Source organism: Phacochoerus africanus, chromosome 2 (genome assembly GCF_016906955.1).
Source record: "Phacochoerus africanus isolate WHEZ1 chromosome 2, ROS_Pafr_v1, whole genome shotgun sequence".
Lineage (NCBI taxonomy): Eukaryota > Metazoa > Chordata > Mammalia > Artiodactyla > Suidae > Phacochoerus > Phacochoerus africanus.
The window spans coordinates 123,181,669-123,205,440 of NC_062545.1; the positions used below are offsets into that span (position 1 = coordinate 123,181,669).

At 36.0% G+C, this 23,772-nt stretch overlaps 1 protein-coding gene across 4 annotated transcripts in view; it reads left to right on the plus strand.

Annotated features, from left to right (window-relative positions):
• TRPM7 (transient receptor potential cation channel subfamily M member 7) overlaps positions 1 to 20,554 on the plus strand; it is a 103,854-nt gene extending 83,300 nt beyond the window's left edge. For 2 of the 4 annotated variants that reach the window (XM_047766365.1, XM_047766363.1), the window contains exons 30-40: positions 771 to 841; positions 2,958 to 2,992; positions 5,680 to 5,705; positions 8,105 to 8,155; positions 8,235 to 8,300; positions 9,373 to 9,656; positions 9,774 to 9,856; positions 10,022 to 10,227; positions 13,520 to 13,571; positions 13,667 to 13,773; positions 19,077 to 20,554. In XM_047766365.1, the coding sequence (XP_047622321.1) occupies positions 771 to 841; positions 2,958 to 2,992; positions 5,680 to 5,705; positions 8,105 to 8,155; positions 8,235 to 8,300; positions 9,373 to 9,656; positions 9,774 to 9,856; positions 10,022 to 10,227; positions 13,520 to 13,571; positions 13,667 to 13,773; positions 19,077 to 19,207 (1,112 nt within the window). In that variant the 3' untranslated portion in view covers positions 19,208 to 20,554. Of the gene's footprint in view, positions 1 to 770; positions 842 to 2,957; positions 2,993 to 5,679; positions 5,706 to 8,104; positions 8,156 to 8,234; positions 8,301 to 9,372; positions 9,657 to 9,773; positions 9,859 to 10,021; positions 10,228 to 13,519; positions 13,572 to 13,666; positions 13,774 to 16,032; positions 16,275 to 19,076 lie in introns of those variants that run through there. The other 2 variants (XM_047766364.1, XR_007133090.1) reach the window with 2 other exon arrangements.
• The last annotated feature ends 3,218 nt before the right edge of the window (positions 20,555 to 23,772 follow it).

The window sequence follows — 23,772 nt, forward strand, 5'->3', positions numbered from 1 at the left end:
TCTGAGATTTCCCTTCACTATTTATTCTGAGATTTTCCTTTATTGTATCATGAAGTTATAAATTCTAAGTTAATTTAAAATTTAACATCCTCACTTTTGGGTGGAAAATAGGCTTAATTCCAACCAAGGCTTTAGCATAAATAAAGTGTGACAGTAGCAGTGGTCTTAAATTGGGGGGAACGATGATCTATTCTAATTCCTGCTGTAAAATGATGTACGCATAAGATTATTCATTGTAACATTGTTTGTTATAGCAAGAGATTGAAATCAAACCAAATGTCCATCAGTATAAGTGTTAAGGAAATTATTGTATATCCATTTTGTGCACTTCAGTGTAACATCAGAGTAGAATGGAAAAATTCCGTGTACTGACATGGTAAGATCTCCAAGTTTAAAGTTTAAAAAACAAAAAACTTGAAGATATATATTTTGTTTCATATTGCCTTTAAAGATATATTTTATTTTGCCACAGCATGCGGCAGTTCTGGAGCTAGGGATCAGACCTATCCCACAGCAGTGACAACACCGGATCCTTAATCTTTTGAGCCACTGGGGAACTCCTCATACTGCCTTTTCACAGAAGTAAATTGAATAATTTTGATACCCTGTTAAGAGACCCACAGGCCTTATATAACTCATGTTCGGCAGTGTTAGGGAAAGGATAAGTTATCTTAGGAAAGTTACATTATGCCTTGAAACACTTTGTGTTAGGCTAGTTTGTATTAGAAAAATTTTTATTTTATAACTTTTTTTTTATAATTTTCTTTTAGTGGAAAGTAGCAGTAGAAGGCTATCTACAGAAGAAACTCATGAAGTAGATTCCAAAGCAGCTTTACTACCGGTTTGTACATTTCAGTGAAACATACACATACTTTAAAATACGTATTTATTAGAGAAGAGCTAGGAGATGGTGATATTTGAGATATCTATCTTTCAAAAAATGTTTAACCATAAAAAAACTATCTCTGTACATGATAGCAGTTATAGGAAAGAGTTTCTTCCTATAGTGAAGAGTCAGACATTTTTGAAGAAAAATGTGTACAAAAGAAAGAAAGGCAAGAATGTTTTGAGTTGAAACTAAAATCATTTCCAGCCAATTGAGGGAATATTTGATTTTACAAACACTTTTTTTGGCCATACCCACAGCTTTTGGAAGTTCCCAAGCCAGGGATCAAACCTGCACCTCAGTAATCACCCAAGCCACTGCAGTGACAACACTGGACCCTTAATCTACTGCGCCATAAGGGAACTCCTACAAACACTCTTTAAAAGCACTCTGTCAACCAAGCCAAATAGCAAAAAAAAAAAAAAAAAAATGGCGCTTTTATAGTGTTGTAGATATTGTTGCTCATAATTATGATCCTAGATAATCAAGAACATATTAACTTGGCCCTGTCCCCCTTGACTGAACACTACACATGTATTCACACCCTCTCCCTTGCAAGGTGCGTGACCTTGAGGCTCTGGGGGTTCTTTAGAGGACAGAGTCATTCAAGCAGGTTTCATCAGCCCAGATAGGGCAAGCAAAGGTGGTGGAGAAGATCCCAGGAAGCAGCCAGAACAAACAGGCAGGGGAGGAATCCCAGGTTTTACATGGAGCTGAGCACTCCAAGGGTTTCAATGTGCAGGTGGGATTTGGATTTATCTCCATGATAAACTGAGAGGAGAGCCCCTTGGATATTCTAGTCAGTGTGTTTGTATGTATACCAGTCTTTTTAATCTTATCTTGTTAGAAGGCTTTGACCTAACTGCTGCTGTTGCTTCACTCATTGCCACCATCTGATGCAGAGAGGAAGCAAGATCTTTTAAGTAGATCCCATGCCCAGTCTTACTAAAACATTTTAGAAACCTGAAGAGAAAAACAGAAAAATGTATTAATTTACGTTGTGATGTAAGGAAATAGATTGTATTAATAAAAATCATGTTATTAAAAGATTTTCAGTGGAGATGAGGGGTTAGTGAACACAGAGTAACAATTTCTCCTTTCTGGAAGGACTCGTCCTAAACCTAAGCTTACACAGCTTTGCCACAAATAAAGTTCCATTGAAGATGACCTCACAATGCCAAATTATAAAACTAGCAGGAGCCAACTTACACAAACAGTATTAGATCCCCAGGAACTTGAAATAGTAGAATTATTTGTTATAGATTGTAAAATATCTTATTAAAACCATAAAAGTATTACAAATATTAAAGAAAAGAGAGTACACAAAAATACTGGAAAATTAAAGAAAAAACTCAGTGGGGGTTAAAAATAACAGATTGGGCACAGTTGAATGGAAAGTTTTACTAAATTGGACCAGGACAAAGCATAAAATTATAATTAGATTGAAAATGTGTTAAATGTAAAGAGATAGGGAAAATGTCTCTAAATTGGCTCTGAGAGAGTAGACAGAATTTGAAGAGATTAAAATGACTTAGAATTTTCCAAATTGATGAAATATATGAAATTCAAATTCAGGAAGTATAAGCCCCAAACTGGAGAGGTAAAAATAAATCCACACCTGGAGATATATTTATAAAACTTTGGAATAAAAACCACCGCATACATACACATCAAAAGGCTTCAGTGAAATATGCCTGTTATTAGTGATTTCTGTGTTCACAGTTTACATGGTTTTAATTTTTCTCTTTATACTTTAGTGTGTTTTTCTTTTGAGAACAGGCGCATTTTTTTTTAGAGTCATATAAACAAATGTGTATCTTAGGAAAAGAAGATTGACAAGAGACAATTATAATTATGTCATAGTAAATAACACTCATGAAATTTATCACTCTACCTTGTGGATTAACCTTATGGTAACTTTAATACCCATTTTTTATTTTATTCATTTGTATAAAAATTCATATTTTTAGCTCTTCATAAAGCATGGGTAGGCTATAAAACAATAAACAATTATGCTTTATCCAGAGACTTGTTTCTTTAACTTTCTGTTTGTGTTTGTTTCTGATGAAAGGATTGGTTACAAGATAGACCATCAAACAGAGAAATGTAAGTAAGCCCTTTCTCATTACTTTGAAAAGTATCATAGTTATTGAATGTGGTCTTTTTTCTGCTCTTTGCATCTTCACTTTAACACTCCTTGAAAGTGTTGATAATTATTTACTTTGGCATCTCCTCTCTTTCCATAGAAGAGATTGGGGAATCATTTATTATGAGTTACTGTATATATTTAAATTAATGATACTATATAATAATACTATAATTATAATTCCTACTAAAATTTTCCGTATAATGATACGATTGTGATTTTATTATTTAGTCCTATTTCCACCTTGCTTTTGAAAAATTTGTTCAAAGACCTGATTTCATACTTTCTCTCTGTCCAGCAATCTTTTTTTTTTTTTTTCTTTTTCTTTTTTGGGCTGCACCCACGGCATATGGAAGTTCCCAGGCTAGGGGTTAAATCAGAGCTGTAGCTGCTAGCCACAGCCACAGCCACAGCAACGCCAGATCCAGTCCACATCTGCAACCTACACCACGGCTCATGGCAGCGCTGGTTCCTTAACCCACTGAGCGAGGCCAGGGATCAAACCTGCATCCTCATTGATACTAGTCAGATGTGTTTCTGCTGAGCCACGACAGGAACTCCTCTCTCCCTGTCGTTCTTATCAACAACTCTTGTTTCTGCTTTTGGAAGACACTTTGGTAATTAGAGCAGTAATATACAGTGTACATAAGAAAACCTACATGGAGGGAGATCCCACGAGAAAGCCATTGTAATCCAGAACCAAAAGTAGAAATAAAAGACAGTCTGACAAGTAGTCACCCTAAGAAAGTAAGAATTTTCAGTATTGATTAACGTAAGTATAAAGAAAAATCAAAGATAATCTCTGTTTCTGGCCTGGAAATTAGTATTTTAGGACTCCAAAGGACATTGGAAAAAAATAATCTCGTTTTGACACCCATTTGATATTGGAAGTATGGTGGAGTTACTCCCCAATATGGACTACTTGGAAAAGGAAGCCAGTTTAAAGGAAATTTATTGTATATTACACAGTATTTTCCCTATTTCCCCTCTCTGTATCAGAAATATATGTGAATATGTAGAGAAGAAAAGAAACCAGGTGCTATAAGGGTATGCAGTTGTTAACATTTTGGGGATATTCTGGCCCTGAATGGCACTTGAAGACCTGTTTATAATCAGACCTCTTCATAGAATAATGTCTTTTATAACCAGAACCATAGGATATAAATACAAGGTAGGTACTTCAAGTTGATGTTAATTCAGCCAACAAGAGAATATTGAGTTACAGAATGCTGACCCATAGATGTACCCAGAAAGGTGGAGTTGGTCAGTGGTCTTTGGGTGCTAAGGAAAGAGTGGTTAACCAACAGTAGACAAGAGGCTAGGTTCAAATATTGCTAGGTTCAAAATATTTCCTGTAAGAAAATACTTATGTTATTAAGGTGAAAAGCAAGAAGAAACATCAGAGTCAGAATATAAGAGCTAGAAATAGATTACCAGGAGTTCCCATCATGGCGCAGTGGTTAACGAATCTGACTAGGAACCATGCGGTTGCGGGTTCGGTCCCTGCCCTTGCTCAGTGGGTTAAGGATCCGGCGTTGCCGTGAGCTGTGGTGTAGGTTGCAGACGCGGCTCGGATCCCGCGTTGCTGTGGCTCTGGCGTAGGCCAGCGGCTACGTCTCCGATTAGACTCCTAGCCTGAGAACCTCCATATGCCGTGGAAGCGGCCCAAAGAAATAGCAAAAAGACCAAAAAAAAAAAATTAAAATTAAAAAAAAAATAGATTACTAAGATCTTATATTCCAGAGGTCCTTTCTGGATCTAGTCCTTTTATCCTGAGCAAGAAGAGCTAAGCTTCGAATCCATTTTTCTTGTGTTTTTTTTTTTAAACAGCCACACAGGTGACATACGGAGTTTCCCAAGCTAGGGGTCAAATCAGAGCTGTAGCTGCCGGCCTACACCACAGCTTCAGCAACACCAGATCTGAGCCGTCTGTGACCCACACCACAGCTCACAGCAACGCCGGATCCTTAACCCACTGAGTGAGGCCAGGGATTGAACCTGCGTCCTCATGGATGCTAGTCAAATTTGTTTCTGCTGAGCTATGATGGGAACTCCCCATTTTTATTGATTCTCATCCCGTTTTCCTTCCCACTTCACTTGTCTCTCTAACTTGTACTGGAATCTATGGGAGTTATAGAACCTCCACTGAGTACCAATATATGTTGTTATAAATACATGTATTCAACATTAGAAAACTTTTTTTTTGACATTAGCACTTGAGCTTTGCAAAATGATATCTATTTGCTATTCTCTTAGTTCTTTGCCCATCAGTTACGTTGAAGTATTTTTAGAATCCTGCAGAGCTATTTCAAGGCATTGTTACAGTACTGGAATGAATCTCCACAAATAAAAGAATATTTCACTCTCAGTTTGAGTGAAACTGCATCTTCAGTTTGAGACCAAACTATTAATAATGTTTATGTAAGCATAAGTAGGAGGTACAAATTTTTGATAAAGTGTACGCCAATGAGTATATACATATATGTGTAGGAATTTGACATTGACTTAAGGAAATGGCATATACTCAAACCAATAGTTAATTTGTTATAATGTTATTTTAAATAATAATTACTTCATAAAATAAAAAATCTTGTGGTAGCCAAAACTAAAATCATAACACAGCTTATATGTTTTGATGTTTCTTTAGGCCATCTGAAGAAGGAACATTAAATGGTGAGTTTATGTGATGGAGTTAATGTGAAAAATTGAGGATCGTAAATGTATATTTTAGCAAATACCACATTGTCTGGTAAGAAATTGTAGAGTTTATATTTGAAAAAGCTAAAGCAGTAGAAAATTATTCCCTCAGCTCGTTTCTCTTCGTTCTTATATCGTTTCACAGATATAAGAACTCACCATGTGAATGATGATTCTTTTACAGTCTCCCCACTCCCCTTCATCCTTGCTATCCAGGCTGCTCCTTCCCTTATATTCCCTGTTATAGTGAATGATAACTCTTTCAGTCAGCCAGGTGAAACCTGAGAGGGAAGTATTCTTGATCCCCTTGACCTCAGACACACACAGTCCTATTATATTTATCTCTTAAATGTCACTACAGTCCATCCTCCATTATATGTAGTGCTGCTGCTTTCATTTTAGACTGTCATTATTCTTAAAACCTTTTGTTGATGCATATAATATGCATAGAGAAAACTATAGATATGCCTTCACTCCAATGAATTCTCACTGTGCATTCCCATGTAATCAGCACCCAGATCACAACACAAGTTGCCAGTATCTTATCTCCTGTGTCCTCCTTATAATCTCTGTCCCTTAAGTAACATATATTAGTTTTGCCTGTGTGTATATGTGTCCATATCTATATTTTATGTATGTATTATTGTGTGTATTGTATATATATATATATATATATATACTTATATATGGAATATATTAATAGGGTCATAAATATGTACCATTTTGTGCTTCTTTCCTTTCTCCTAACATATATTTATGAGATTCATAAATATTGCTGTGTGTCGTGTTGGTCCGTTCATTCTTATTACTTGCAGTATTTTCCTGTATGAATATATTAAATGAATTTATCTATTCTACTATTTAATGGGTATTTCAGTAGCTTCCAGTATATGACTAGTATCAGTAGTGCTGCTATGAGCATTCATGTTAATGTTGTTTGGTAAACATTTGCCTTTATTTCCTGTTGGGTGTGTGCCTAGGAGTGGAATTGCTGGTGGTAGGGTATGCATATGTTCACATTTAGTAGTTTAGGATTTTGAGGTTGGTTATGCTAATCTGGGCTCCCTTCCAGTCTATTTTCTGTTCTGCCACCAAAATGATTCTTTTCAAAGATCTGGTCTTGTCACTGCTGTTTTTCCACTGTCATTAGATAAAATCCAGTGTCCTTTCTTAACATGGCATATTTGACTCAACAATTTGGTACTCCCTGTTTCTATAGCTTTATCTCCTCATGTCTATACTCATTCTCATTAATTTATAGTCTTCACTGCATATCCGAATATAGTTCTAAGAATCTCTTGTGTGATGACACATACCTACAGAGTTAGAATATTTTGGAGTGAGATCAGGTAGGTAACGTTGAAAAAGCCCCTTGGGTGATTCTGATAGCTAGTGTTGAAAAACCACTGTTCTCTTCATATCAAACAACTTTCAGTTTCTCAAATATAGCAGGCACTTACTTTAACAGTTCCATGCCTTTGGAAATGTTACCTGACCACAGTACTACTTGTCTTTTCTACCTTCTCTTCCTCTGAGACAGCCTTCAGTCTCCCTTCAACCAGGAGATATTTATACTCCTCTTCTCCAGTCCTGTACTATGCGTTTGTGATATACATATGCATTTTATATTTACCACACAGTGTTAACTATTAACTACTTGTGCAAGAAGATAGGCTCTTTTTTTTGTTTTGTTTTTTGTTTTTTGTTTTTTGTCGCATCTGCGGCATATGGAAGCCCCTGGCTAGGGATCAAACCCACACCAGCAGCAGTGACCCACACCACTGCAGTGACAATACCGAATCCTAACCAACTGCACCACAAGAGAACTCTGATAGATTTTTTATTTATATTCTAGAAACTTAACACATAGCAAGTTCAATTTATTATCCGTGTTTCTCACTACAGTTAAAAAATGAAGTCCTCACAGAAAGTAACACATTATAAATCAACTGTACTTCAATTAAAAAATAAAATTAAAAAAATTAAGTCCTCAAATATATTTAGAAATAGAGGAGAGGTTTTTTGTTATGTTTCACATCTTCTTATGGTCAGCCTACTAAAACATGGCTACAGCCTCAGATCCCAAAGGTCCAACCCTTTTCTTTTTGAGTAGAGGATAAGGGAAGAATGCAGTTTATGCTGGAGAGTGTGAGCCATCATGTGCTTTTGCCTTTCCAGGTGTCTGCACAGTTAACACTAATTGGGCATAATGAAATAGGGTAGTAAAGCACATGATGAGCTAATTTATTACTTGTTCTGTTTTTGTGAAGAGAACATAAATGAAGAAAACTTAGGATGATTAAATGAGAATGCCTGACAAAAAATTTATATTGCATTGGTATTTTTAATAGGGTCTCATTTGTTTGCTGTTTTAGGTCTTGCTTCTCCATTTAAGCCTGTTATGGATACAAATTACTATTACTCAGGTTTGTAATATTAAAATCAGAATTTAGTAATATGTTGGGTTTTTAGGGATTTCATTTTTTCTCTCTCATTTTTATGCAGCTGTGGAAAGAAATAACTTGATGAGGTTATCCCAGAGCATTCCATTTACACCTGTGCCTCCAAGAGGTAAATCCAAAAAAGTAAAGAAATAAAAGGGAATTCATATGTAGGTTTTAACTGTAATGTAGAACATGGGTGGTGACAGAGGAAGGATCACATTAAGAAATGTTAGTTTCAGGAGTTCCCGTCGTGGCGCAGTGGTTAACGAATCCGACTAGGAACCATGAGGTTGCAGGTTCGGTCCCTGCCCTTGCTCAGTGGGTTAAGGATCCGGCGTTGCTGTGAGCTCTGGTATAGGTTGCAGACACAGCTCGGATCCTGCGTTGCTGTGGCTCTGGCGTAGGCTGGTGGCTACAGCTCCGATTCGACCCTTGGCCTGGGAACCTCCATATGCGGCGGAAGCGGCCCAAAGAAATAGCAAAAAGACAAAAAAAAAAGAAAAAAAAGAAATGTTAGTTTCATATAAATTTTAATCAACTCAATTACTTATAAGAATCAGATATGTTTAAATAGAAGGAAGCATCAGAAGCAGTGGTGTGTTTTAATTCAGAAAAGATCTTGATCCATAGTTTACTAAAAGAGGTGTTGATAAATTGATAGCACAGGATTTGTGGAACAGATCTGACCTGTGTCTTAAAAGTTTAACAAAAATGTTTAGAAGCCCAGTTGCTTTCAAAAATTTTTCTTGAAAATATTTATGATTTCAAAAATGCTTATCATTACTAAATATATGTGAAATTAGAGATATTACTAGACTGTTGATTTCTGTGTATTTCTTGCCCTAAAACTTTACCTGTGGCCTGTAGAAGTTCTCAGGCTAGGAGTCGAATTGGAGCTGCAGCTGCCAGCCTGCACCACAGCTACAGCAATGCCAGCTCCAAGCTACATCTGTGACCTACGCCACAGATCATGGCAACGCTAGATCCTTAACCCACTGAACAAGGCCAGGGATTGAACCCACATCGTCGTGGATACTAGTTGGATGCCTTACTGCTGAGCCACATCAGGAACTCCACACTTCCTTTTATAAAACATCTTTTATTCCTTACTTAATCTTAACCAAAGATACCTCCCAATTTCTACCTTCTGATTTTTAGAGTCATACTTTGACCTTAAAATGTATCCATTCATATTGCAGGTGAGCCTGTCACAGTGTATCGCTTGGAGGAGAGTTCTCCCAACATACTGAATAACAGCATGTCTTCTTGGTCACAGCTAGGCCTTTGTGCCAAAATAGAGTTTTTAAGTAAAGAGGAGATGGGAGGAGGTTTACGAAGAGCTGTCAAAGTACAGTGTACTTGGTCAGAGCATGATATCCTCAAATCAGGACATCTTTATATCATCAAATCTTTTCTTCCTGAGGTGGTTAACACATGGTCAAGTATTTATAAAGAAGATACAGTTCTGCATCTCTGTCTCAGAGTAAGTGCTAGTGAATGCATACAGTGACCTATATGCATTTGAGTTTCATGTTTTCACTTCTAAAGATAAAATTTTAACTATATGTTGAACAGGGGTTTCTTTTTTTCTATTCTGTAGGAAATTCAACAACAGAGAGCAGCACAAAAGCTTACATTTGCCTTCAACCAAATGAAACCCAAATCCATACCATATTCTCCAAGGTAAATCTTTAAAAATTTCTGAGATCTTTTACTATAATGTGGATTGCATTCTCTTTTGACCTCCATTATTGATGCTGAATATATCATTAGTTATACATTTTAAAGATCAATTAAAATTGTATTAACAAAACTACTAGTAATATATCTATCACTGTTTTTCATAAGGTTCCTTGAAGTTTTCCTGCTATATTGCCACTCAGCAGGACAGTGGTTTGCTGTGGAAGAATGTATGACTGGAGAATTTAGGAAATACAACAACAATAATGGTGATGAGATTATTCCAACTAATACACTGGAAGAGATCATGCTAGCCTTTAGCCACTGGACTTATGAATATACAAGAGGAGAGTTACTGGTACTTGATTTACAAGGTAAATTTATCAAAATATTGGTAAAAGGAAATTATGCAGTAGATTCTCACCTATTCTTGTGTTCTGAACAATACACAGAAATCTGCTGTTTTATAGATTGGTAAAATCTTCAGTCAGTAGAAGCCGTTATAAAAAGCAAGTTGATAATGGCCATAGTATATAGCTGTTAGGTCCCTGAAGAGTGGTATCTGGCTATCCTTAATTGTTATTTAGGTAATACATATGTTTTAAAGAGCAAAAACATGTGAAATGTGAAATCCCCTATTCTCTTTGTAGATGAATAGCCTGAGTTTTTTAAAGGTATAAAGGCCATTTCTTTAAAATAATAATAGGTATCTCTATCTCTGTCTCCTGATGTTTGTGTAATCTATTACTGTGAACTAAACTGCCTAAATATTTAGGAATTAAAACAACCGTTTTATTTGCTTACACTTCTTTGGTTCGAGAATTTGGGGATGGCTCATCTTTGCTGTCCACTTAGAGGGTTTAAATGGCTGGAAACTAATTTGGGCAGCTTGACTGGAGCCAAATGTCTTAGAACTCTGTTCACGGACAGCTGAATGCATCAGTTTTCCACCAAGTGATTTCTCCACATGGCTGGCGAGCTTGGACTTGCTTGTAGCATGGTAGTTTCAGGTAATTATACTTCTTACATGACAACTGGCTTCCTCCAAAGAGAAAGCAGAAACTCTTAGGTCAGGCCCAGAATGAGCCCACATCGCTTCTGCCACATTTTACTGGTTAAGGATAGTAGTAAGGACAGCTCAGATTCGAGAGGTAGGGAATAGATTTTTTTTAGCACTTGGGAGGTAGAGCAGCATGTGTACAGGGAGGTAAAAAACTGATCATAGCCATTTTTGTAGACTCTTTAATACATGTAAAAAAGAAAAAATTGTGGCTAGAAGAGAGCACATTTGCCTAGAGTAATATCTATGTAGCTTCACAGCTGGGTCAAAGGAAAAGAGAGCAAGTTGCCAGCTCTGCCTGGATGGTACTTTCACTTATAGGTTCCATATTATTTTTTTTAAAGATCAGCTTTAATTTCAAATGTCAACATGGACAAGATTTCAAATCACATAAGAACAATTATTTAGAATGTGTATCACTTGATGTCTTTCATTATATAGATGCTCACAAATATAAATGATTTACTGAAAAGCAAACAGTTGGTATTGATTCTCAACATGTATTGTTAGGTGGGCCAATCCATCTTAAAGCATGCATTGGCAGTGAAGCCAAATGGATTTTGTCTGAACTGTTAATTAAAAGATGGCAGTTATTTTTAATAAGCAGGGTAATTGTGATGTTCTCTACAAAATTAGTATGTTCATGGAACCATTTTTTCATAGAGATATTTTAGGAAATTACTGCAAACAAGTTAAATAATATAGAAATACATAAAGAACAAATGTTCCCATCTTGACTATTTCTCTACCTTTGTGAAGACAATACACAATTTTCCCCCCTTATTTCTGATCATTTTGTGTTGTGATTTTCTCGCAACTGTAATCACGCTATGTGTGTGTATGTTTCACTTTTTTTTTTTTCCCTACCCTACATTACATCATGGGCATCTTTTCAGTCATTATTGGTAAATCTGAATCATTCCTTTTAATAGCTATAGTATGGAGGTATGGCATCATTCTCATACTCTGTTGTAAAACAGTCACCCCATTTTTAGTTTTTAGAGATGAGTGCAATTTTAGCAGTGAATGCCAGGTTGTTTTTTTTTTTCATTTTCTTTTTGTCTTTCTTTTTTAGGGCCGAACTGGTGGCATGTAGAGATTCCCAGGCTAGCGTTCTAATTGGAGCTATAGCCAATGGCCTATGCCAGAGCCACAGCAACGCCAGATCTAAGCCTCATCTGCAACCTATACCACAGCTTACGGCAACGCCGGATCCTTAACCCACTGAGCACAGCCAGGGGGCCAGGGATCGAACCCACAACCTCATGGTGCCTAGTCAGGTTCATTAACCACTGAGCCATGACAGGAACTCCACTAGGTTATTTTTCTAAAAGACGGTAGGAATTCCTACTCAGCACTGTGGTGAATGCTCATTTCTTCACCATCTCTCCAATACTGAGTAACTGAATATTCTTTTTCTTTGCTTTCCTAGGGCTGAACATGAAGCATATGCAGGTTTCCAGGCCAGAGGTTGAATTGGAGCTACAGCTGCCAGCCACAGCATTGCCAGATCCGAGCCACATCTGCAACCTACACTACAACTCATGGCAATGCCAGATCCTTAACCCACTGAGTGAGGCCAGGGTTCAAACCTGCAACCTCATGGTTCCTAGTCGGAGTTGTTTCCATTGCACTGCAGTGGGAACTTCTGATTATTCTTAATCTTTGCTAATCTGAATAGAGACTTAGTTCTAGTTTTAATTCTAGTTTTTTCTATTGTGGAATTCTAACCATTTTGTTAGATTTAATTCTAATGGGTTGAATATTTTATAATTATTCAAGTATCAGTAGTTTATTCTTTATATGAGAGAATAAATGAGAGAAACTAAAAGATTGAACCACACTTTAAGAGTTGCCGTCATGGCTCAGTCAGTTAAGGACCCACATTGTCTCTCTGGGGATGTGGGTTTGATCCCTGGCCTTGTTCAGTGGGTTACAGATCCAGTATTACTGCAGGTTGTGTAGATAGCAGATACGGCTCAGATCTGGTGTTGCCGTAGCTATTACATAGGGCTGCAGCTATAGCTCTGATTTAACCCCTAGTCCAAGAAATTCCACATGCTGTAGGTGTGGCAGTAAAAAGATTTTTTTAAAAAAACCATACTTTAAATACCTCTGGAGAGGACTGGAGGTGAAGGAAGAGGTTCACAATCTTATTCTATATATGTAATCTGAATCTTTTGCAAGAAGATGTATTCATATGTTACTCTGTAATTTTAAAAAATTCGAAACACTTTTTAAATGGTCTCTAGGTTATGCCGCATGTACCTAATTGTTCTTTGCCAACTAAGGTGAAATAAGGGCAGATTGTGAATAAGGGGATAATTTGCTTGCAGCCTTGACTGTGTTGTTCAGAAATTGTTGTCATCAGGAGGTTACATGCCTACCTACTTTGACATTCAACTGTTGTTCATGTCTTAGGAACTGTTCCTGGTGCAGTTGTGAGCAAAAGTCAAGCTATAAAATATCAAGAGAAAAACTATACTCTTGAGTAATTTAACATTTTGTAATGGTTGGTGATTCTATAGACTCTCATGACTTTATTTTATGTCAATATTTCTGACATTATATAATATAAATTATCTTTTTTATATATGCATATAAAGGCGTGGGTGAAAATTTGACTGATCCTTCTGTGATAAAGGCAGAAGAAAAGAGGTAAGTTTTAGTAATTTCATTAAGACATGCTTTTATAATTTTTACTTCTACATTTCTGTTTGCCTTAACTTTTTTTGGAACTACCCATTCCACAGATCCTGTGATATGGTTTTTGGCCCAGCAAATCTAGGAGAAGATGCAATAAAAAACTTCAGAGCAAAACATCATTGTAATTCTTGCTGTAGAAAGCTTAAACTTCCAGGTAAGCATTTTCTTAATCGGTATAATATATAAATTGATGGCAAAATTGATTACTACAGAACTTCATAAAGCCAGAGGCACAAATACATATTTTTGGTTATAAATGGATCTATGCTTTCTTTCATTACTTATAAAAACACAAAATTCATTCATTTAATATATATCTGTTGGATGCCAGGAATTAGCAGATTTACCTAAAACGGAAAGATAAATAGATTTTCAAGTTAGCCTGAAAAGTTGGGGAAAGTATTCCATGGAATAGGAACAGGAACTGTAGATACAGTCTCTCATGATAGTAATTTTATATTTGAAGAATTACATGTTATTATTGAATTATAGATTATATTATAAATCAGTGATTCTTATTACTCTTTGGTATGCATCAGAATCCCCTGTTGAACTTTTTCAAAATTACAGGTTCCTGGCATTTACCCCTGAGCTATATTTTTAAAATCCATTTCATTATGATCAATAATGTAGTAGTTAAGAGCTTGGACCTGGGAGCTAGATTGTAAGGCCTCAGTGAGTACCTGCATTTTAGAGGTTTGTTGTTTTTTGAATGGAGGATTGAAAGAGTTGATATTTGTGAAGTACTTAAAACAGTACCAGACACATGGTAAGCATGCTAATGATACTGTTTTCGCAATTTTTTAAATTGTTCATTGTTAACAGAAATTTGGGTTTTGTTTTTGTATATTGACCTTGTATCCAGTGTCCTTGCTAAACTCACTTGGTTCTAAAAGGTTTTGTTTGTTTTTTGTTTGTAAATTGCTTAGAATTTTCTGTGTACACAATAGAGACAGTTTTATTAATTCCTTTCCAGCCTATATCCCATTTATTTCTTTTTCTTGACTTTGCACTGGCAAAGAATTCCAATACAAGACTGAATAGGAATAATGAGAGTAGACATCTTTCACTCCTCATTTCTTGAAGATGCTTATCCTAAATGGACATTGAGTTTGTCAGATGTTTTTTCTGCATCTGTTTATATCATCATTTGGTTTTTCTTCCTTAATCTATTAGTATTGTATTACATTGATAGATTTTTTTAAATGTTGAATCAGGAGTTGTAGTGGCTCAGCACATTAAGAACCTACTATAGTGTCCATGAGGATCCTGGTTCGATCCCTGGCCTTGCGCATTGGGTTAAGGATCCAGCATTGCCATAAGCTGCAGCATAGGTCACAGATGTGGCTTGGGTCTGATGTTGCTGTGGCTATGGCATAGACCTTGCAGCCCCTAGCCTGGGAACTTATATATGCCCCAAGTGTGGCCGTAAAAAGAAAAAAAAAAGTTGGACCAGTCTTGCATTCCTAAGACAAACTCTACTTTGTCATGATATATAATCTTTTTATGTATTGTTGGATCAATTTTTTGATATTTTGTTGATTTTTACATCTATGTTCATAAAGGATATATTGGTCTATGGGTTTGTTTTTTGTTTTCTTGTACTATCTTTGTCTTGGTTGGCGGGATAATACTGACCTTAAAAATAGTTGGGGAGTTCCTGTCGTGGCGCAGTGGTTAACGAATCCAACTAGGAACCATCAGGTTGCAGGTTCCATCCCTGGCCTTGCTCAGTGGGTTAAGGATCCAGTGTTGCCATGAGCTGTGGTGTAGGTTGCAGATGTGGCTCGGATCCTGCGTTGCCATGGCTCTTGCGTAGACTGGTGTCTACAGCTCCGATTTGATCCATGGGAGCGGCCTTAGAAAAGACAAAAGACAAAAAAAAAATTGGAAGTCTTTATACCTCTTCTGTTTTGGGGAATTGATTGTATGGAATTGATATTAGCCCCACTTTATATATGTATATAATGTGTATGTGTGTGTGTGTATATATATATATTTTTTTTCTTTTGTCTTTTTAGGGCCACAACCACAGCATGTGGAAGTTCCCAGGATAGGGGTCATATCGGAGCTATAGCTGCCACCCTACAACACAGACATAGCAACACCACACCTGAGCCGCATCTGTGACCTATACCACAGCTCACCAAATCCTTAACCCACTGAGCAAGGCCAGGGATCAAACCCGCAACCTCATGGTTCCTAGTCGGATTTGTTAACCCCTGAGCCATCATGGGAACTCCTTGAGGTCTTTTTCCTAATAAAACAGTGCTATAAATTTTCCTCTTCTAATCGTGTTACTGCACCCCATACATTTTGGTATGTTTTATTTTGGGGGTTTTTTAAAAATATTTCTTACTTCCCTTGAAATTTCCTCTTTGACCTATGGATTACTTACAGGTGTCTTTTTTAGTTGTCAGGTATTTGAAGTTTTCCTGCTACTTTTCTGTTACTGATTTCTTGTTTAATTCCATTATGGTAAGAGAACATACTTTTGTATAATTTAAATTTTTTTTTTTTAATTAACTTTAAAAAGATAGTCTCTGGAGTTCCTGTTGTGGCTCAGCAGGTTACGGACCCTTGTAGTATTCATGACGACATGGGTTCGATTCCTGGCCTCACTAAATGGGTTAAAGATCCAGCATTGCCGTAGCTGTGGTGTAGATCGCAGACAGGGCTCAGATCTGGTGTTGCTGTACCTGTGGCATAGGGCAGCAGCTGCAGCTCCGATGCAACCCCTAGCCTGAGAACTTCCGTATGCTGCAGTATGACCCAGCAAAGCAAAAAAGAAAGAAAAGATAGTTTCTAGTGAATGTTGAACACATGCTTGAAGAGAATATTCTTTTGTTGGATGGAGTAATCTACCAATGTTAATGAAGGGAAGTTTTTTGGTAGTGTTCAGGTTTTTTATATTCTTGATGATTTTGTGTGTACTTATTACTTACAAAAGAGATCTCAGTATTTTTGAGGATTTGTCTATTTTTCTTTCAATTTTGTCATTTTTTTCTTGCCTGTATTTTGGAGGGTTTTTTTTTTTTAGGTACATGCAGATTTACAGTTGCTCTAACTTCTTAGTGATTTGATTTTTATCATTATAGAATGCCATGGCAATTATCCTTGTTCTGAAGTTTGCTTTGTCTGATAGTAACATAGCTTTTGATTGGTGATTTCATCATTCTTTTTACCTATATATGTTAATTATATTTAAAGTAGTTTTCTTATAGATAGCATATAGGTAGTTCCTAGGTTTAATTTGTTTCTTTTTTGAAATCTAAATAAAAATTTCCATCTTTTAATTGTTGTCTTAGACCCTTTTTACTTAATTTAATTATTGATAAGGTTAGATTTTAATCTACTGTTTTATTGGTTTCTGATTGATGTTTCTGGGTTTTTTTTCCCCCCCCCTCTCTGTTTTGGTATTCTGTTTTATATTTATGTTTAGATTTTTAGTGGTTGTTCTTAATTTCCCTGACTTAAGAATGTGTGTGTGTGTTGCTTTTCTTCCTAAAGGGTATTTTCACTGCATCTAGAGTTTTAGGTTGACCCTTCTTTTAGCACTTAAAAAATATTTTGCTCTCTTCTGGCCTGGTATTTCAGATAACAACTCCACAGTCATTTGATTGTTCTTCCCTTATATGCGATGTGTCATTATAATTTAACTCCTTTCAAGATTTATTCTTTATTTTTGGTTTTGAGCAGTTTGATTCTGTTATGTCTAGTAGTAGCTTTCTTTAAGTTTATCCTATTTCAGCTTTACTAAGCTTCTTGAATTTGCAAGTTTGACTTTTTTCAAATTAGGGGAATTTTTAGCTGTTTGTCAGATATTTGTTCTGCATCTGTCTCTTTATCTCTTTTTGGGCTCTCATTAAAAGAATATTCAACTTTTTGATATTGTCACCTGGGAATTTGTGGCTCTGATTACTTCCTTAGAAATTAATTTTTCTCTTGTTCGTGTATTGGGTTATTTCTGTTGATTTACACATTCACTGACTCTTCATTCTTTATTTCTACAATCTGTTATTAAGCCCATGCACTGAATTTTTTTTTTTTTTTTCGTCTTTTTGTTCTTTCTTGGGCCACTCCTGTGGCATATGAAGGTTCCCAGGCTAGGGGTCGAATCAGAGCTGTAGCTGCAGGCCTACACCAGAGCCACAGCAACGCGGGATCCAAGCCACGTCTGCAATCTACACCACAGCTCACAGCAACGCCAGATCCTTAACCCACTGAGCAAGGCCAGGGATCGAATCCGCAACCTCATGGTTCCTAGTTGGATTCATTAACCACCAGGCCACAACGGGAACTCCCTGAATTTTTTATTTCAATTATATTTTTCAGCACTATAATTTGCTTTGGGTTCTTTTTATACTGATTATTTCTTTGCTAAAAACTTGTTTTTTCATTCAAGTTTCTATGCCCTATGTCATGGAGTATGGTTATAGTAGCTAGTTTAAAGTATTTGATTATTCTATGTCTAGGTAATCTTGGAATTGACATCTCTTGGTTGTCTTTTTCTTTGAGAATCTTTTTTTTTTATCTTTTTCTTTCTGGCCACTCTGCAGCATATGGAGTTCCTGGGCGAGGGTCCAAGATCCAGGCTGCAGTTGCAATTTATGCCACAGCTGCGGAAATACCAGATCCTTAACTCACTGTGCCAGGCTGGGGATTGAACCTGTGTGTTGGCACTGCAGAGATGCCACTGATCCATTGTACAACAGCAGGAACTCCTCACTGAGAACCTTTGAGATGATCTTTGGTATCTCTGCTAATTTTAGAATATGTCCTGGATATTTTGAATATCATGTTATGAGATTTGGGAGTCTTAGGAAAAAGAGCCTTAGAAGAATCACCTTATACCATCTCCCACATGACCCTCATCACACTGGTTTTTTTCTTCAAAGCATTTTTTTTTTTTCAGGGCCGCAGGTGCAGCATATGGAAGTTTCCAGGCCATTTGTCAAATTGATGGTCTCTGCCACAGTCACAGAAACACCAGACCTGAGCCGAATCTGTGACCTGCACCACAGTTCACAGCAACTCCAGATCCTTAACCCACTGAGCGGGGCCAGGGATTGAACCTGCATCCTCATGGCTACTAGTTGGGTTCATTTCCACCAAGCCACAGTAGGAACTCCTCTTTCAAAGCATTTGTTCCTATTTAAAATTTGTCATTTTTCTATTTTTTTTTTTCACCAAGATTATAAGCTCCATGAGAACAGGGACTTCATGAACAGAACAACTACATGAGTTGACTCAGAGTGTAATAATTACTTGTTGAATGATTTCATTTTTATCAGTATAAATTTTGTGCTTTTGAATATATAACAACTTTGTAGAATATAGATCTGGCGTATTTAGAGGAAAACTGAGTTAGAAAGTGTTCTTGATTTTTTTTTAAAAAAATTTCAATGCAGTACTGACTATTTTTTTTTCTTTTTTTGTTGGGGGTGGTGAATATAGATCTGAAGAGGAATGACTATACACCTGATAAAGTTATATTTCCTCAGGATGAGCCTTCTGATTTGACTCTTCAGCCTGGAAATTCCACCAAAGAATCAGAATCAACTAATTCTGTTCGTCTGATGTTATAATATTACTGAATCATTGGTTTTGCCTACACCTCACAAAAATGTTACTGTGTCACTTTTCCTTTAAGAGGGAATTGTTTGGTAATATAAGTGTGTGCTAATTGAATATGCTGAATCTGGCACAGTTGAAAGGTCAGTATTCTTTTGACCTGATTAAACTAGTCAGAAACTCTCTATAGGATACAGCTGGCAGCTGTTAAATTTTAAAGGTAAAGAAAAATTCATATTTATAACTTTTTAAAGGGCTCTTTTTAACAGAGGATTTCATTTGACTTTGTTCTGATGAGGGTAACACCCTCACTTCATGTGGTGCAATACCATTAACCAAAGTTAGGTGTCCATGCATATTTTATTGGCAGCTGGTTTACTGCCATTCAGCTAGTGAGATAAAGAAATCACCCAGTCTTTTGGTTAAATGGCAGTCAGACGTCTTCCTCAGTGTGTTTTAGTGTGTTCAGTGATGTCCCTGGTCCCCAGCTAGATGCTTCTTGGCCGTGGGAAAGGAGATGGCTTGTTACAATTCTAGATCTACAGGGATATAGGAAGCCCAAGGTGAAAAGCATTTTCCAAGGGGGACTTTATGAATCAGGGTTAGGCTCCTATTTAAAAGATAGAGCCAGGTTTTTGTTAAATAGAGCCCAAATTGTGCAAAAGTATTAGTTGTTTTTGTTTTTTTTTTTTAAACTTTGTTTTATCAAGTCACTGTTATGTAGAAGAAAGCCATGGTAGACTGGTATAAATGTAAATATATCAAAGGAGAAACTCAGTGTTCAAGAGAAGTTACCTTGTGAGAAAAGTTAAAGTGCTTTTTTCCCTATCTAATGACAACTTGGAAGTTACATACTTCTCAAAAGATTTTACTGACCAGTATATCAAATCAGAATGTAAACATGAATTCTTCCATATATTAAAAATTGTGTAGGAACATCCGAACATGAATACTATTTGTGGTACTTAAGAAATGGATTATCATTATGTGATGTCGGGAGATTGCAATGCAACTTTATGCCAATAAAATGTAATTTAACTGCCCCAGATATTGTTGAATACTCAACAAAAAGAAAAGCTTTCATCTCTCTGAAGTTTTATGCTTTGATTTTTTTTCTTTCTTTATCTTTTTGTTTTTCCCTAGGTACTAATTTTCATTTTAATTTGAGAGGGAGCAGTGTAAATCTTACTTGTATTCAGTAGTGTATCTCATAGATACAGACAAGACAAGAGATAAGCTCTTCAAATAGTGTTTAATATTGATGGGGGGAGAGAAAAAGTGTATTAAAGATATTATACTATATACATTTTGTATATCATTAAATCTTTAAAAGAAATTAAATAAATTTATTCTTGTTTACAGATGTTTTAGTGACTTTATTCTGAAAAATTATTATTTTCAGTGTTAACTTTTTTTCAGAATACCAGTTTTTTCAAATGAACCATTCATACACGTAGGCATTTTGATCTCCAGTCCTATATAATTTTTAAAGTGTTCTTGATTTCTTGTTGTGTCTTTATTTTTGGATCTGTTTCTTATTATATTAGAAAACAAGGTTATGCATTGTCTATTGGTATTTAATTTTTTGTTGATTATTTTCACATGATAATATTAATAGTTGAACATTTACTTAGTACTTTCCATATATCTTTAATCCTTCTAACAATACTTTTAATCCATTCTAATAATCCTTTAATCCTTCTAACAATCTTGTGAAGTAGGTGTTAGTATTATCCTGTTATGCTGATTTGAAGATCAAGGCATTAGGTAAAGTAACTTCCCTGGGATTTTTATACTCAGTAACAGCACTGGAATTTGAACCTAGGCAAACATACTTTTTATCTATGCTTTTAAACCCCAGGCTATACTGACTTGCAAGCATAGTGATCATTAATGGTTTCCATACCAGTTCCTGGTCACTTTTCTAAAACAAATCTACTCCATTAACTTTTTGGTTAATTCTAGAAAGAAACAGTTTAACCTGAGTATGACTTTTCTCATTCCAAAGAAATGTTGTCTTTCTTTAGATTACATAAATTCATCATTATTACTCTGCACTCTGAAACCAGGTTTGCTTTAATCTCTTTGACTTCTTTTTAGTCTCATCCTACTGAGGACAGAACTCTGCCTCTTTAGCAAATTACTTTATAAAACATCTTCTGCAGGTGTTCTCTAATATGCCTCCCTTGGTCTGGCATATGTGAACCACTACTACTTTAAAAGTAATGTTTTTTTTTTAATCTTTCTTTTTTTTTTTTTGTCTTTCTACCTTTTCTAGGGCTGCTCCCATGGCATATGGAGATACCTAGGCGAGGGGTCTAAGCAGAGCCTTAGCCACCGACCTATGCCAGAGCCACAGCAACACCAGATCCAAGCCGCGTCTGCAACCTACACCACAGCTCATGGGAACACCGGATCCTCAACCCACTGAGCAAAGCTAGGGATCGAACCCTCAACCTCATGTTTCTTAGTCGGATTCATTAACCACTGCGCCACGACAGGAACTCCAAAAGTAATGCATTTTGATTGTTTTAGAACATATGAAAACAATTTTAAATGTAAAGAAAAGTATAATTACCCTATTTTTCCACCTTTAAGGTGAACTGTTTTGCTTTCATAGTTACCGTCTGTCTTTTTACTACACTAAACAATTCACAGAGCAAAGTACCTTTGGGATTTTTCACTCCCATAGCACCCACTACCTTATATATGTGTGCTTTGTGATAGGTATTCCCTAAAGCTAATTGAATTTTTAAATGTTTTTCTACAGTATTAAACTTTCTTTCTCTTGAGGAAGATTAAAATGACACCATCTTATGTATTTAAGTAGACAGGGCAGGAGCACCCACTAAGTAGCTGTATATCACTTATAAGACAAATCAAACACTTATTTGCAGGAAGGAGTGTATCTGTGGGCAGGTATTTTTGTGATTCTCTTCATTTACCATGTCTGTTTTGATTGTTTCCAAGCTAAGTTTCACATAAAGCATATGTATTTGAGGAACTTAAATCCTCAGGTCCATGACACTTAGCACCTAGTTAAATACTCCGTAATTATTTATTACAATAAAACTGATCACTATGTGTATCTCTCAAAACTAGATTGTATGTATTACCAACTAAGAGCTGTCTTATTTTTGTATTTCCCTTAGTGCCTTGCTGGAGCTTGTAGCATTGAATTAGGTACTTGATAAGTAATGTGTTGAAGGAAGTATGACAGACTGTTTCCATTGTTCGGTCATCTGTGAACTTTTTCTTAGGAAAAACCCTACGGTAAGGTTCTGATCCTCTTTGGAATATGTTTTCCTTCTTCTGGGCTCCCTGGAAATTCATTAAAGTAGAGGTTGTTCCTGGGGTCCTTAGTGGGCATCACAATTGGGCGGAAGAGGATGTGGTTACTGAGAAAAACTACATGTGCCAGCTCATTGTAAACAGCACCTTTCAGTAGCATACTTTCAAGCACATTTAGCTCTCTCCTTATTTGTTTTTCCCTTGGAATTTCTATACAGTCTTGCATCATGGAACTTGACTTTATATTTAATTCTAAATGTTTTAGTATGTTTCTAAACACAAAAACTGTGGTGTCTTCACACCTAAAAAATTAAGTTACTTAATATCATCAGATAATGTGATTCTTGAAAATAATTTTTTTATAATTTGCTTAGATCAGGACTCAGATACATGTATCTTATAAGATATATCTTTTCCATATATAGTAGTTGCTTGATTTGTCTTTAAAGTCTCTTTCAACATATAGGTTTTTTAATATATAAAAGCCAGCTTGTTTGTTCTAAAAGGTTTTACTGATTATTTCCTTAGGTGTCACTGTTTCTCTTTCCTATATATGTCGTAAACTGTTGTTAGGTATAGAGGCTGAGATTCGAGGTTGATTTTTTTTTTTTCTTTTGGACAAGAATGCTTCACTGGTGGTGGTATATACATCCCCTAGGAAACACAGGTCTGGTTGTCTTTTTGATGGTCATTGCCAAGATGTATTAATTAGGTCATTGGTTCTGAGTGGACCATAGACCCTGAGGTTCCCAGGACTCTTTCGTGGGGCCTACAAAGTTAAAACTTCTCATAATTATAAGTTATTGTTTGCCTTTTTCAGTGTGTTGAAAAGTTTTATTGGTGGGCAAAACTGCTGGTACCTTAGCAAGAGTCAAGGCAGTAGAACCAAACTGTACTAGTCTTTATTATAGTTTTCATCTTTATACCACAGTTTTTTTTAAAAAAAAAAAAAGTCTATTTCATTTAAAATATCTTTAATGAAGTAGTAAGTTAATTCTTAATCTTGACCTTTGAAAACATGTCTTTAATATTATGTGGAACAAAATAAGAAATATGCATAAAGCACTTTTGCTGCATAATAAAGTGGTCATTATTTTAAGGAAAGACAGTTAAGTAGTTGTGTGAGTTATAAACTGAACTAGTCACTTTTTTCATTGAACGTTTCTGTTTGAAAGTGACTAGCAGGCAAACCAGGATTATTCAGACTCGAGTGTTTGGCAGAAGACTAAGAGTACTTGTTAAGGCTAAAATTTGAGCTTTCAAGAGCAAGTTGGAAGTTTGGAAAATT